Below are 17,148 nucleotides of genomic sequence, written 5' to 3'. Positions count from 1 at the left end.
CGGCTGTTAATTATAATTTATACGCTGTAATTCGTATATTTACATTCATATGTTAAATTATAGGTATACGTGTAAATTAATTTTTTCGAAATTGTAACTTTGTATGTACAAGTATCATACATATGTAAGAGCAGCTGTTGGTTAACTGGTTACTGGTTGGTCATTAAATGTTAATGAAGGAAAAAAATCTGAAAGTACAGTAATTAAGGAACGGACGAAAAAATATCATATCACGACGAAGGATTGTGTATCGTTAACATAAAAAGAGATATTATTAAGACGCTTATTTCTATAACCACTTTTAACGAAATATGTCTAGTTTCATCCTAATAGAATTATTTTAGTTGATCGATAATTTCATTATTTATACAGTGAAAATTTTTTGCAATACATATAAATATACCGTATCAATGAAATTATTCTAGTAAACCGAGGATTCAACTGCGTATAAATGAAAAATTCTTTACGACACTTCACGACGATTTTAATGATTTATAAACTTGCCTATTTTATACTGGAAAATACACGAACTATAATTTAATGCTATATACAAAACTTGGTATCTAACACTACATCGGAATTCGCATAACTCGCGCGGGAAAACATATACATCAGCGACTCCCTCTGCTAAATCGTACGGTTTTAAAGTTTACGATCAATTTTTTTCCACGGCACACAGTTGCACCATCTCTCGCACAATAATTTCGTTACTGAAATCACGCGAACGATTTGTCTGAAGCAACCAAGTTGCATGCGACTCTTGCACCGTTCTCTCGTAGCAAACCGAAAGGTTAAGCCACGCTCACCCAAGCTACACCTGAGATTAATTGCAACTTGGAAAGCACCGCTGCTATAATCCAACGCGTTTTTCCCGCCAACGTTTCCATCGATACATCGAACGTTCCCCGGCATTACGAACCCTTATCTGTAATTTCCTTATTTGCAACCGGTCAAGAAACGTAAAATCGCGGATAAGGCAGAGGGAAAAGATGAGATCGCGGACGCTCGACTCGCCAACGTGGCCGTGTGCAATTTTTCCGAGAAGGCCTCTCGTAAATTCGCGAACCGGCGAGACACGATCGAACAAGTAACAAAAATAACTCACGAATAATGGAAATATGTATCGCTGAAATTAACAGATTCGACTTTTGTTTCCTACGATGCTGTTTAACGTAAATTATCGTATAATTTTTCATAATTTCGGAATTTTTAATTCACGCGACACGATCGAGTTGGACGTGTTAAATACGGCTTGTTTGCTCAAAACCGTAAATATTAATTTCAATTATTTACTATATAATTCGTGCATTACAAGGATACGCAACAAATAGACCGTAAATTTTTGTACAAAATCATACTTTCGAGAATATAATGGAAAAAGTAGAATCTCCGTGGAGAACTGTGTTATTCATTAATTAGAAAAGCCACTATATTTTGGATAGTTTATACAGGGTGGTTGGTAACTGGTGGTACAAGCGGAAAGAGGGTGATTCTACGCGAAAAAATAAGTCGAAAATATACAATAAAAATTGTTCGTTCGAGGCTTTGTTTTCGAGAAAATCGACTTTGAATTTTCGCTCGGTACGCGTGCGGTACGTTATAACGTAGATCGTTGTCTCGATGGAAAAATTAAAAAAAAATTAAAAAAGATTTTTATTCTATATTTTCGACTTCTTTCTTCGCGTAGAATCATCCCCTTTCCGCTTGTACCACCAGTTACCAACCACCCTGTATATCTTTTCATATCGTGTGTATTTTGCGCAATTTTGTATTTTCCCCGTAAATACGTAAAGATCCGCAGTTTAATAACAAATAAAACTTAAGTATGTAACACTAGTATCTACTAATTCGATTAAACTTCATCGACACCTATTTCCACTACTTGTTCACTTATTTTTGACCCCGATCGTATCGCGTTTAGCGAGTAGACTACACGATATCCGTACACTTAACGCGCAACATTGACACCACGAACAGCCAGGGACCAGCTGTAAACTTCGAGTCGACTCTCGCAACATGGAATTTAATTCATGGGCGATAAAGTGGTCGCAAAGAATTTACGATTGATTGATCCGGGACGTGCCGAGCTATGGAAAGGATTGTTGGATATCCAGTGATCTATGCAAGCTATTATAAAGCGTGGATATTACGCTCGGTTATGTATCATTATGCATATTCCATTAAATGTCGGATGGTATACAGGGTGTTTCGTTATTTGTAGTTTTCTGTCGCTTTGGTTTCTCGAGTGTCATCGGGTGGTTTAGCAATTAGAAATAAGAATTGTGTAAATTCGAATTTTACTATAACTTAATAATAATTTAATTTAGATAAGGTTTAATAATAAATGATTGGTAGTTGTCGCGTGCAAACATTGTGGTAGATGTTTGAATAGACGATCGGTATACGCATCTATCAATCAGAGATTAATTAATCATTAATTATTAATGCACGTACATTACGTATCTATGACTGGTATATTTCATTCATATTACGATCAGAAAGCATCCATACTAATTTATTCACACTTTTCTATCAATTTATATATCGTTTTAATGTATTTAAAACGTTTCGATTACGAAGAGGCGGTCGAAATGTTGCAAATAATTATATTTCTATTATTTAAAGAATATCTTGCTACTAATCTGTTAATGGATTTTGTCAGGAAAGATCAGAGTAGAGAAAGAATGGTGGTTGTATATAATTGTGAAAAGAATTCACCGAGTGTCACTGTGTGAAAATTTTTTGATAAAACGATCGTATAATGATTGTGATAAGTAATTAATAATCGAAAATGGTAACGTAAACAATCTTTGATGAAGCAATATGAGTTTCGTGATACGTATTACGTGAAAGTTTTGGAAATGCTTGAAAGTAATTGGAAAATTAATTAGTTCGTAATTAAATGTGAAATTGATGAAACGTGGAGGTTAATTCATCTTTGAACATGAATTTTGAGTCTTCCCAACAAATTTAAATGCAGCGCATAATAATAAGAATACGGTGATGTTACGTTGTCTAAAATTTTTCAACCATGAAATATGAACAACATTATTTTCACGTACTTTATAATTAAAAAGGTATGCTACTATTAATGTTAGACGTATCCTTATGGCAACCTAGAAACGTATTAATTCACCGTAGAATCTCTACGTGCTTTGTTATTTAAGAAAGATCTACGTATAGTATTTAATAATAATAATAATAACAAGTAATAAAAAACTTTTATTATCTTTAAACTTGTAAAATATTATTGCGATAACGTTATGTCTTATGTCACGCGAAAAGGGCTTATGTTAGAGCAAATGCAACTCACATATGTTGTTTATGTGTACTACATATACGCGTATCTACAATTAAAACTTGTAAACCTACATTCGATGCAACTATAGTCTTGTTCTACGACGAAACTATTCTCATAGTCACGAGCATCGTGTCTATAAGAATAATGCAGAACCGGAGGAATAATCGATCGTTCGATGCTACACTTTCTTGGTTACAACACCCGTAGATCAAATTACGAAGGAAATTCGAAGTACTTTTGCAAACTTCCCTCGCAAAACTTTTAAGTAGAGCAGTTATAATGAAAATTATTTTTTTACAATAGCTTTAAGATAATTTAAGAAAGATGTTTTCTAAGAAGTTCTATTTTCTATATTTAAGCAGATGTTTGTATACGCGTTATAAATTAACGCGTTATACTTTCTCGGTTTATCGACGAGAGCGATCAAAGTTTCCTGAAATGGGAAAAGTCCACGGTAGAAATTGACGAGACACTGCAATGTGTTTAATCACATCGCATCGCATCGAGGAAACGGTTTCTTCGAAGGCACGCTACTGATCTAGATTATTCGGCCAATGAAGTTGCAACTTTGATAGACGAAGACTCTGTGTTCCAATTCTACTTACTAAATTACTTCTGGTTACTAAATTAACGATTCTCGAATTGTTTCAAGCGGAATATCCGGTACGTAGTTATCGATTTGAATTAGGAAAAATTATCCTTCGATCCTGTAAATATTCGCTGTGTAAATATTCCTGTAAATATTCCTGTAAATATATCGTTGGTGCATCGTTATGTTACATGCGATACGGTACACGTATCTAACGTAATTCCATTAAACTCTACGCGGTGTTACTTTCGAATGTCGAAACTAAAAAACAAAAAAAAAAAAATGAAATTAACAGTTTGATCGCTGGAACGAAGGAAAAGACGAACGAAAACTTCGGCTTTAACCACCCTACCCCACAAACACCCTTTTGAAATACGAAAACGCCTGAACCAGAGAGCATGCCGCGAGGTATTGAGAAAAGCCGAAAAGTCATGGAAAGGGGTTGAGGGGAGCTGCGATTAATAACGAAATTCGGTAGCTGGTTGGTGCGGAGGACGGTCGAAGGGAGGCCCGGTAGCCGCGATGGAAATTTCATAATTACTCTCAACCGAGGTAAAACCGACGCGGGATCATCCGCAAAACAAGTAAAGGGTCATCGGCGCAATTTACGATCAGGGGGCCCCCGGTGAAATGCATTACCATAAAAACCGCTCTAATCACGGGTACACGAGAGAGCAGAAGCCGGAGCCGTGTGAGCGAGCTGCGGCTGAGGCGGTGCGGCGTTGCACACAGGCCACCCAACCTCGCGATATTATATTTTAAAGAGCCGCGGCCCCGGCGTCGGTACGCGTACTCCACTTTATCCGTGCCGTACCGTGTAATAACCTCTGACTTCCTGTTCGTGTAAAGAGTCAGCTATACACACGCTCATTCACTATGGATAAAAGTGAATCGATAATGATACGCACTCGACAAAAATGGCGCCGCCATCAGACAGGCCGGCACTTGCGAGTGGCGAAGCCTGCCTCCTCCACCCTGTCTCCATTCCCTCTCCTCTTCTATCGTCTATATCGCGTACCAAACCCCCTCGTGGGAATAGAGGCGAAGCGCGTCGAACGTTCCGGCTGATAACCGTATTACAATTTAACGAGAAACCGGTGTCAGTTTTGTCGGTGCATAATGGCCGACGATTCGCCCGCTTACACCGGCCCTCGCTCGATTGCGCTGCAACGCTTCGACGAAACGAAACGCTGCGAGGAGCCAACCTGCACACCCGGATACACCAAACTTGCTGACTATTGCCCTCTTTCGTGATACGCTACCCCGACTCCGATTAACTCGCGTTCGGTGATCTGCACGGCGATGGAACCAAGAGGTTGCCATTCGGTGGAACCTACGCGTTTCGTTCCTCACTCTCAGCGACCAGAGATCCACAGATCGTGCCTGTGGTTTATCGTTGGATAAGGACATTTATGTTTTAGGTCGTTGTAAGTTTCTTCAGCGCGGAACGTTAATTTCGAGGATGTTGGAATCTGTATTTTCAATCCCAAAATATTTAGTCTCGAAATGAAATAGTACGACGAATCAATAGGTCGACGACTCATTGACTTTTCAAATGCTAAAACAGCACTACGAAACGCGAAACATATAAACGTAATATATCGCTTCTTCGTATTTTATCATCGCGTTCTTCTTCTTACAGGCTTCAGGCGATAAAACGATTTAATATTGACAACGAATCTTAAATTGTGTCGATTCAGCCAACAGTTGAATCGATATCGCATAAACAAAAGGGAATTGTTCGTTGGTTAATTCCGCATTCGGTGTGAATGCCAATTTTTATTAACCAAATTGAAAATACGTATCACTGGCCTATATAGGTCACTGTAATAACCGCGTTACAAAAAGAAAAATTATCTTTTCAGAATATAATACCCGTTACGATAGAACGAATGAAAGAAAATATGCTCCGTAATGCACAGTTCGTATCTCGTTATTATTTAAATGTAAATGATTCTTAATTATCTCTTTAGTAGCTGCTCTGTATAATTTCCATTCATTCAATTCGACAAGGATTAACAGTATTCCGTTACGGCTACGGTACAATTCTCATAAATATGAAATTTCAGTTCCTGCAATTAAAAATTACAGATAAAGATGGAATCGTTAAAATTTTCGATCGTTCTTTTAACGAGATTACATCTACAATTCAACGGGAGAATTCATATAGAACTAATTCGAGGGTAATTCAGAAGATTATATTGCCAATCTAAATTAATTCCAATGTTTACCAACAATCGTTCATTAAATTTTCTTGAAAATTAACCGCGTGTGCCTTACTGCAAAAACGAATCTTTTACACTCTCTCTGATTTTCTCTCGTTATTAATACAAATAATGCAAATTATAAAATTTGAAAAGAATCCTCGCTTGTACGCGCGCGAATTTCAAATTATTCGAAACTGGCGCACGAAGAACAAAGAAACTACGAAGTTCGTGCATCGTCGAGGTCGAAGCGCAAGAAAAATTTCGCTGCTTCTTTATTCTCGCGTGAAAGGTATCATCGCCTGGAGCAAACGCCAAAGCTATTCAAATTCGCTATTTATTGTATTTTATCAACACACGCGTCCACGTTTCTTCTGTCTTCTCGCGCCCTCGATCTTTTCACCGTATTCAGGTCGCTTCGCTTTACGCGGTTTTAAACTATCCTTAAATCAGACCAATTTTAATTGACTAACTGTATACGAGATTCGAACGAAGCAAAAGTGATTTCGAATCTTTCCGGCTATTTCTGGTTACGAAGCTGCTGTTTTTCCAAGCTGCAGTTGATCGTGTAAATACTCTAAAGTGGTATCTGGCGGCGACTGAGACAGCAGCTGCTCTGTTGTGCGCAATAATCATGCAATAATCGTGTCGAACGATACGAATGGACGACGAAGCTGTGGCGTAAACCTTTACAACGAGCTATATAAGGCAATCTGTCTGCCGAAAAACATTGATTTCATTTCCAATGTTCGAGAAAATTGTTCTTTTTTCGCTTCCAATCGATCGTCATCTTGCACATCGACGATAATTCGCGAGATCGTACATGGTCTGATAAATAATAAGAAAGATCGAAATAAAACAATTTTTTTCTACTTTAACCACTAGGTATAGCGCATTTTTGTTTTATTTTGAAAATCAACGTAGTCAAACAGACGCGATATAGCGTTTCGTTATTGTTCGATAGCAAGCAAATATAAAAAAATTACTGTTTACGATAATTACAACATCGCGATCGTCTCGTTCTAGTACGACGATATTAAAACAAAATTCATGCAGTGAAATCTCACTTATAATAGCTGTTAAGTGTTAATAACTTTTAATAAGTGTTTTACTTTAGTTTCGTATTATCGAAGATGTTCTCAATAAAAGAAATATGTCGCCGCGTTAAATAATTTGACGTGAATCAACTTGATCGTCTAATCTGAAATCATAGCCGATATAAAAGTTACTTTAAGGAACACATTAACTTCAACTTTATTTTATTTACCCACGAAGCACTGGTTTTGTAAACGGGCCTTATTCTAACTAGGGATCTGTGCCGACAGTTATCATAGACGGTGAGAAATGACCACGCGAGCCACCCTTCGGAATAATGTTACAGTTTCGAAGATATCCTAGGGGGTCTGACGTTAAAAATCTTAATTCCATTTTCCTCGGGCCGATACGTGGAAGTTTACGCGCGTGTGTCAGCCACACCTTACAGCTACTTTGATCTTGGTAATTTCATTTTCTTGCACGCTGCTTAAGGGCTACGATGAAAAGCGTGATTAGGAACGCATTTTAGCGAAACGTAACGCAATTATTGTTATTTCGAACACGCAACCTGAGCCGACTCTATCGCTGGATGAAAGAAACGCGGAGCTACAACTTTTATCAGTAATTACACAATCTGCATAACTTCTTCCACTGCGAAAACGGTGTTAATGCTTCGCCGCCACCGATGCTTGTTTTTGTTACACGCGTCCTGGCCACTGATTTAGTGCTTTTGATAGCAACGCGCCCTCTTTAAACCCACCGGAATAATACGTAGCCGAAGCGAAAGGCATCGGGGGCGATATCTTTCGCGCGATTATCGCACCGAGAGCAAAATTGTTACGAAAATGATCAATGACCGGACGATAGTGACGCGGGTATACGCACACCGTCTATTTCCGAAGGAAAACCTTCGTTTCGAGAACTATATTTTAGCGTGAAATATATTCAAGACTGAAACAGCGAACGAACAACTTGCGCGGAGAAATAATCATTATGGGAGTCGTCGAACGATCTTTCTTTTCTGCTTCCTTTTGCGAGAATTCGAGGGACGAAATTTAGAGATTTGCGATTTAATTCTGACGTTAGTTTTGGACTTTTCCAAGTAGATAGAAACAGGATAGGATAGGACAGGATAGGTAGGTAAGTAGGTAGGATAGGTATAGTTGAAATTTATGGTCTTGGGTTTTAATCGTAAAGTTGCTCTCAGATTTTTTTTTTTTTTATAAACGAATAGAAAAATTCTACATCCGATAGTTGCATTTGGCATATTGTGCGACTCAGTGTTTCTAAAAACGACATTAACGACATTGTATATAGAATAGATACTCGATAAAACCACGTTTCGATTTCGATAAAATAATTAGTTTTATCAAAAACAGCGAAACGTTCTAACCAGTTGCAGAGAAAAGTAATCTATTTGCAAATGTGGTATTTCTAGCGTTAATAGTGCATTGATTTTCGAAAGCCAATTTCTATGTCGCAGACAATTTTTTCCAGTTAAATTTTCTAGCGTTTTGTTCGAATGAAAATTGTGTTTCTAGAGAGTGTGGGAAAAGCTTGAATGGTAATAGACACGCGATAACATTTCATAATATACAACCGAAACGAATCATAATCAAAAGTAAAATCATCGTTGATCATCTTGGTATGTAATAATTTCGTAATTAAATTACATATCGCTATAAACAAGCAGGCGTTTGGATACTTTTGAGCGGCGGTGTACACAACGTTACGTACGCAAGAACGCAACGTCGATCTTGCAACAAATCTATTTCCACGGCATGCAAAAACAGAAGACACGGCTAGCCGGGTAATGAACTAATCTAGCGAGCACCGACAGAGAGAAAGAAGACGAGTCGCGGCGCGGAGAACAGAAGCGGCGTTGAAGAAAGGACGGAGGGACGAAGAGCACTTTTGCCGTGGCTTAATAACATGAGTTTTTCCTGGCCGACTCTGGTAAACGGCGAGAGAAGAGAAAGGGACGCGGCCGTTGAAACGGCAAGGAACCATCCTGGGAGTCAGGTCCATGTAAAAGTCCCTTTGAAATTTTTGCTAATTACCTTACGCCACTGACCATGTACGATTTTAATTAACGAATGAGTTTGGTCGTTCCATAAATTCCAATGTTCTTTTCGTTATCGATCTTCGATGAAGTATCGTCGACTATTTGCCAACAGCATTACGTTATTTCTTCGTTGTCTATTCTCTTAATCATATTGTATTTTAGACGTCCAGTTTCTCAATTGCATCATTTTTTAGACGTTTGCTCCGTTAATCACGTCGGTTTCTACCATTCTGTGTCTTAGGAATTCTGTGAGAAAGATAAAGTGGAAATAGCAATTGAAAATACCAGGTTCGTTTGTCTGGAGCAAGCACTAAATGCAAGGACGTACCAAAACACGTTTTCGAGGAATTTTTACGAAAAGATCGCGTTCTAAAATTCGCGGAGACTTTGTAAATTAGGGATAGAAAACTGAACTTCTGGATAGAAAGGAACGATGGAATCGTAAATACGACGAAAAGTAACACGTTTCGGTTTTATGTTCTTCGACATCTATTTTGAAAAACATGAAGATTATCGTACGTTTAGGTATCGAACGAAAAGTTGATCAATGGTAGCCAGTTAATAAATTCAGATAGAGACAATTTTGGACTTGATTCATTACGGTTCTGATCCATTGATATCGACAGAAACCATTCAGATGGTATCAATATGCGTTGCAGTTTCATCATGCTTAATGACCCCTCTGGGTATAACGAATAATAATATGCAAATAAGGTTGATCTCGATCTTTATGGATACGATGAAGTTTAATAGCACGAGCAAATGCGAGTAGCACGGTACGCCAGTAATTAATCAAACACGTTACGAAAGATTACGTGAATATTTTATCGAAACGTTAATGTCGGCTAATGTAGCCTATACAATGTTAATAATTAATCGCCGATTGTACTATGAAATGACTATGATTATCGAACACCCTTCGCTTTCTCTATTCCTTTTTTCGTAACTATTGGATTTCATCGTTTCAGCTTATCGAAATTCTTTTGTTCTCTGTACAGTTGATTACCGGTTACTACAGTACGATTATACATAATTAAAAAAGAAAAAATATATATGTGTATATATATATACATACTTCAATAAAAGGAGAAAATTAATTAAATTTCTTTTTAGTGCGTTTAATATGTTGCATCGTTACTCGGTAATAGTAAAAGTGTTACAGCTTTAAAAAATGTGGATAAATAATGTTCCAATTCCAATATTTCGATTAATTGCAACAACGAGACTAAAAAGCTCGTAATAAAATCCTCTAGATAAAAAGGAAATTTCCAATATCGTATTTGTCCGATTTTTAAGAAACAACACGCTTGCACCGTTTTTCCATTGACCCCATTAAACGCATAACCAGGAGAAACAATACGCGAAAGTAGAAAACGCAAAGCGAGCTTACCGAGATAAAATCGGCGTGGAAGGAGCAAAATACAGCGTAATAAAAGCAGGATGAAAAGAACGAAAGAGCAGGCAAAAGGGTAAAGTTATGAAAGGCTGAGTTCTCTCCTGAAGATAATGACAGTCCAACTGCGAACACCTCTGGTGACTGAGAGCCCTGACCGTTGTTATTAAACTTATTTCACGCGGCCATCTCATACCCAGAAGCCCACAGACTGGACGAATGATTTTCTTATTCGGGCGTTTCGCTCGGCGATTATTTAAATGAAACGTTGACTTCGTCAGGATTCTATGGCGCGTAATGACGACGTTTGCCTGGCCCGGGCCACTAATTAATTTTTTGTTAATGTCGCTTACGATATTTTATTTCGGCCGGAGAAATTTAATAACATCGACGTTCGATGGATTCCTCGAACGTACAATTTGGGGAAATTACGAGAAAACGAGGAAACTTTTGTTCCTCATCTTCGACGAAAGATTGTTTGCGATATGATGGAGTATTCTTTTGGTCGGATTGATTTTTCTTGAGAAGTAAAGTCGCGCAAAGGAAGACGGAAAATCGCTCAAAGAAAGTTTTTCTTACCGATGCGTCGTTCGCTTCTTTTCGGTGAGCATCGTTTGCCAAGGTTTTACTTGCTTTTCTGCTTGAATCCTGGAAATGAGATTTTTGTTACGAAAGAGATATCGAAACGCGTTTTCTTCTTCGATACACGAATAAGGTAGCAAGAAGAACAACGAGATCGCAAACGCAACCATGGATCAAACGTTTGAATAAAAATTACCGATTTGTCTTTATCCTTTTACCGGAAGATACATTACGTACGATAAAAAATATACTCGCCTCTTAAAGTGTAACGAATATCGACGCGTTAAAACGGAGAAATGAATCGATCGTTACGATTTGCCACTCTTTAACGTTCTTGTTTTGCGAGAAATATTTGTTGCTGGGCGGATGAAAAATTTGAGAATAATAGAGAAAAGAAATTCATCAGAAGTTAATGTAAAGAAAAGAATCCGAAATTGGTCATTTTGAGTTCAACGGTTCCAGTGTTAATTTCCTTAGGTTGTGCAGCAATTATTAGCTTCTGAGGCGTGCTATACACAACCAAAACGATCTTAATAACAAACAGCTCTTCCCAGTGAGTAGAAGTGTCCGTTCGGGGGGCTGTCATTACCACCAGGAGGCGACTCGCTTCTTCGTAACTTCTCTTTCTCTGCCTCTCCGTGATCTCTTTCTGCGTTTTCTGCGTCTGCTCTTCTGTTTTCGCTTATCGTTGGTCTTCCTCCGCGTCTCCATCTATCCAGCTCGTAGCTTTCTCTTCCTCTTCGTTCGTCCTTCTCTCTCATTTCAGTCTAACCTTTTCGTCCGTCTCGTTCGTTTTCGTTGCACGCGCGACTCTACTCGACCTCTGGGAATTTCTCCGGCAGCAGCAGAGATAATGACAGTCGCGAGGGTGGTCGGGTGATGCGTGACCACGTGCCGACTTCCTCTGCGTGAGATTGCATCTGAGAGCGACGCTACGCACTGAAAAATCCGACCGGGCAGATCGGCCACGAGAATGGAATTTCTCTTTCACCAGAAGATGGACAACCGTGAACGGATGGAGAACGATTGGGCATGATAATCGCATGAGAGATCCGCGTACACACGATCGGTTCCGTAATGGTTGGTTCTTTTGGTGGTTTGGCTTGGGTCGTTGATTGTCAGAGAAAGAATTTGCGAAACGAATCATCGATCACGTTCGGATAACTATGAAATAATATTAAACGAAGATAGTAATTATCTAACGAAAATTATACTATTGCGCTTTTGCTATTATTAATTTAACGAGTATATGAAAAATGTATCTGCTATTATTATTTAATAAGAATAATTTCTTGTTCTTGTCTTCGTTCGTTCAACAAATTCGCCCACGATAACCAACAGTTTCGCTTCCACACCCCAGAACAGGAAAAAGCCAAAAACCGTGACAGAGAAGTATAAAATCCGCCGATTCATAGCAGATTGGCGAAAAAGGATCACGGAAGCCGCAATCGGTCCATTACGCGATATAATACACAGTCGATTTCTTTCACTTAGAAAAAAATCTTGCCACGTAACGCACGCTATTAACACACGTTGGATTGTTTTCTCGTCCCGACGAAGGAATTTGGATAATTGGACGTGCACTCTGGCCAACTACTTCGATATTACGAATATATCGCAGTATATAAATCACGCGTATCTCGCGCGTCTTCTTTCCCAGACGCGTATACTCGTCTGTCTACATTCCTGTCCACAATTCCTTTACTTGTTTGGAGTATTCCATCTTTTTCCTCTAATTCTCTTCTTTTTTCCCTATTTTTCTCCCTTTTCCAGTCATTCGCCTACCCGTAGCTCTCGTTTAACAGCAGCTACACGATCGTTTAATCACGTACCATACTTTCTTGCTTCCTGTTTCTATTCGACCTTGCATTTTTATGTATTCGTGGGGAATTTGAAAGTGCAACCAATACATATAATATACGAAAATATGTAAAATATTTAAAATAGGATAACGTAGAATTTGGTAGAGGTTTGGTGGATATAATTTTATTGAAAGATTATGTAGACGCATGTAACGATTAATTAGTGTGTACATTTATTAAATTATATAAATTATACGTATAGGTACGTCTTCAGTGTCTATGTGCGCGTATAGTAAAAATAAAGCTTCAGCGAAGTTTCAAACAAGAAAAGAAAAATAGGGGGAAATAATTTAGTAGCCTATTTGGTTTATGTTTCCGGTGCTAAGAATCATTGTCGTCAATTTTGTGAATCGTTTCAATTTTTTATTGTGAATCTGTTTATTTGTTTGTCTGTCGTTAGTTTATAAGGAATTGACAAGATATTGGAATATATGGATTATCGTTAAACTATAAATTATAAGATCGATGTCCTATGGAAGTTTATGTCACTATATTGGAAGAGCAATAGCATATGGAAAATTAAAAAAAAATATATAGAGATGAAATGGTGCGAAAAAAGCGAATACGAGTGTGCAAAACGCGCAAGATTCGACACAATAGACACGAATTTTTTTCCAAACTCCCGGCGTTTATTGATGGGTTCGGAAAATAAATTTATATCAAATTTCTGCCTCCTACCTACGCGATATCAAACGCCAGCACTTTAAAAAGAAAAAAAGGAACGATAAATAAAACGAATAAACGCGTAACGATTTTGTCCTTGATATTCAGATTTTATCTGAATGATATTTTCATAAGGATTATAGGTTTTACACGGAAGAGGAATTATACCCAGATTCTATTAATTTTTTGTTTATGCGGAGTAAGATTAATATTTTTATTTATATGGAAAGAAAGTCGATGGAAAGGAAATCTAATATATTTGTCATGTAGAATGTAAAAAACAAATTAATATATATTTTCAATTATATAAGATAATCCATAGAGATAATATTCGACGATAAAAAATCATCGTAATTCTTTAAAATAGAATTCGAAACATTTGTAATACTAATAAACATTTTTGAGAGCTATCAAAAACCTGCGAGTACTTCGTAATATTAAAAAAAAAAAATAAATAAATATACATTTCGAGATAACATCCGCAGAAACAATTATTACCCTGTCGAATAATGAAGGATACAAATAAATTTCTCTTCTAAAAAAACGCATGCTTGAACAAGGACGTTAAACCAGAATTTCAATCACTCGCGACTATTACGTACGATATGTCCACATTCGACCAAAACCGAAACAATTGAACTTCATAGTCCAATTAATTTCAGTAAAATCGATCCTTGGTTACCTATATTATCCTTCGATATGGCCAACGTAAACGACAAACAAAATTTCAGTCAGAGTAATAAAGCGAGCAATATTCAATTCCACTGCCAATACTACCCAACTATAATACTTTCTTACGAAAGTATACTCCATTAACGAAATGAAGAGGCAGCTAAGAACCTAATAAGTAAAAATGAGCCACAGAATTATTATTAAAATTACTCTGTCACCGTAAGTATCTTTTCAGTTGATTACTCGCAAGAATTAACCGAAATTTCATTATACAAATTCGCAGAACAATAAACTACGTAAATCCTAAAACTGTCGCGTTTAAAAACTATTCTAGTCTCCGAATGTACTTGAAAAATACAGGTGGAGGGTCTGCAGCTACGTCTTTTCTTATTTAAGTTCAACCTTCCAATTAAAAATATCTCTTTTTATTCCATTTAACGATTCGAGCCTATTTGCAATACGCTTAATTCCGTCCATCGAGATATTTCTTACAGGAAGTAAAAAACTAAAAAAACTCCATATATATACATATGAATTATGTCAAGCTTTATACTGTAACGAATGTAATATTAAAAATAGGCGAAGGAGGAAACGCGTAAAAATTTTGACGAAGCGAGATATTGATTTTTAATACAATAAATTAACTCCACTTGCCGGGGAAATAGCGGTGACGTAAGTAGGTTAGCGGTTCTGATTCGTCGACGTTTTCTTGAGAAATCTGGATGCAATATAAAATATCCTCCGACGGAGCTGTGTCGTAAAACTTTCTGATTCCTTTGATACGCCGAAAGAAAAGGAAATGCGGGTGATCGAGTGCATGCACACGATGAAGCGCCTGCTTACATGCGACTTCAGACGATCTATATACGCGAAATGGATAAGATTTCCATTTATAGACATTTTAAGACACTCGTCGAGATGGAAGAAAGCGGACGCGGATGAAATATATCTTTGCGTATCGGTGGAAATTACTCGGCGTACGATATTTTTTATCTTCGAGATGTGGTTCTCGAGACTCGAAGATCTGTTACGAAATCAGAAGCTACTGGAAAATTCACGATGTGTCACGCCGTTAACGAGACAGTTTATCCCGGAAGAGTTACAGTTCGTCGTCTTAAGAAGATTTGATTCGAATTTTATACGGATTTCAATAAACAAATCGGTTTGGTTATTAATATCGGCACATTGCTTGTATGCACATCATTCTAGAAAAATTTAGTGTAAGTATTAATTTAAAGTTAACACAAAAAGTTAACACAATGGTTGACATTAACGCGTATATTCTACCGCTTCAATTATTTAAGCGCGAGTAGTATGCTCTATCGATGCAACTATTGCATTTTTATTCTTGCGTATTTCGATGGAATGGCTTACAATTAAAAATACAACGGACAGTATGTAGGAACAAATATTATCTAAAACGAAGAAGTTTCTTGGTGAGAAAAAAGAACGCAATTGTAGAGGTGGAGTGGTCACATTTTAACACGTTGCAAGGAATATATTAAAAAAGGATAAGAGAATCGTAAGCGACGATTGTTTAGGCGGGTGTCCTGAATTAGAATGTTCTAAAACAGCGTCTTTTTGTGATTTTTTTTTTAGAAGGGAAAGAAAGAAACGAAGTTATTGAATTTTGAGGTATGGTTTTATATATATTTAACGAATACAAACAAATTTTTTTTAAGTAAAAAGAAACATTGTAACAGATTTCTGAGCCTATTTCATGGGCGTCTTGTCGCTGCAGAGCGGGAAAGATCCACCTCGTAATGCTTGACTGAAGCAAAAAGCCAAAAAGGGATTAAATCATTATATATGTTTCTTCTGAGTGAACTAAACAACGGCAGAAAAAGTTCTAGGAAAAATCACAAAAAAACGCTGTTTTAGAACGTTCTAATTCAGGACACCCTCTCAAACGACGTGTCATTATCAAAAGGTACAATTATATAAAGCGATATAATAAGATTATTTAAAAGGAAAGAAACTCTCGCGGTTACTAAAGCCATAAAGTTTACCATTCTAAAAGTCAATCGACGACGTTATCGAAGCTACTTAGCCACAAGAAGGCAACGATATTTGCAAACATAAATTGCGCATCGACGTGCCATTTCAATTCGTTCTGGCGAAATGAAGTTTTTCAATTTGATTTTCGCCAAAATCCGAGCAGCAAATTACTCCCGTTGACAAAGTATTGCTCGGTGGATTATTAACAGCGATCGTAATAAAAGATCGTTTCGCGTGGAGCACGGTGTTCGTCGTCGCGCAAGTACGGACACGAGTACGTTTTATAGAGGATTCCGCGTGGCTTTTGCGTGTGCCCGCCGAGTGGAAGTTACGCACAAAAAGATCTATCCGGGATGCACGCAGTCGTAAAATCTCGATCCCCTCGAGTGGATTCGAATGGCTGTTCGCGAGAGGCGCACGTAACCTAACCGTCTCGAAGCGTTCGTACTTGGTACGTAGGTATACACGCGTGTAAAGCCATAACATAATATCTACGTTATACGACAAAGTTGTAAGATATTTAACAGAGGGATATGGAAAAATATCGTACCACATTATTTTAAATAATATTTTCCATGGAGAGCGTGGTCGGAAATATTGTAAAAGCTGAGAAAGGACAGCGGGTAGGTTCTTATGTGAAAATAAATCAAAAATGTAAGGATACAGTCTGTTCGTTCGAGATATACTTTTTGAGAAAATTAATCTCGACGATTCGTTCTTTATACGCGTATATGTGCAATAACTAAAATATTTATTTAAATAACCAAATAAATATTTAAATAAC

At 37.5% G+C, this 17,148-nt stretch overlaps 1 protein-coding gene across 4 annotated transcripts in view; it reads right to left on the bottom strand.

Annotated features, from left to right (window-relative positions):
* The window catches only part of LOC105682074, a 115,746-nt gene that overhangs the window by 34,775 nt on the left and 63,823 nt on the right, over nucleotides 1–17,148 (bottom strand). For 3 of the 4 annotated variants that reach the window (XR_002948005.2, XM_024372435.2, XM_012394006.3), the window contains exon 3: nucleotides 11,167–11,235. The exons of the other annotated variant lie outside the window; for it this stretch is intronic. Coding sequence is in view for 2 of the 3 variants with exons in the window: in XM_024372435.2 (XP_024228203.1) it covers nucleotides 11,167–11,235 (69 nt within the window). In the remaining variant the exon portion in view is untranslated. The remainder of the gene's footprint in view (nucleotides 1–11,166; nucleotides 11,236–17,148) is intronic. 4 annotated transcript variants of the gene reach the window in all.

Source organism: Bombus impatiens, unplaced genomic scaffold (assembly GCF_000188095.3).
Source record: "Bombus impatiens unplaced genomic scaffold, BIMP_2.2 scf_0064, whole genome shotgun sequence".
Taxonomy (NCBI): Eukaryota; Metazoa; Arthropoda; class Insecta; order Hymenoptera; family Apidae; genus Bombus; species Bombus impatiens.
Note: the sequence above shows the minus strand (reverse complement) of the source record. Positions and strands in the feature narration are given on the sequence as shown.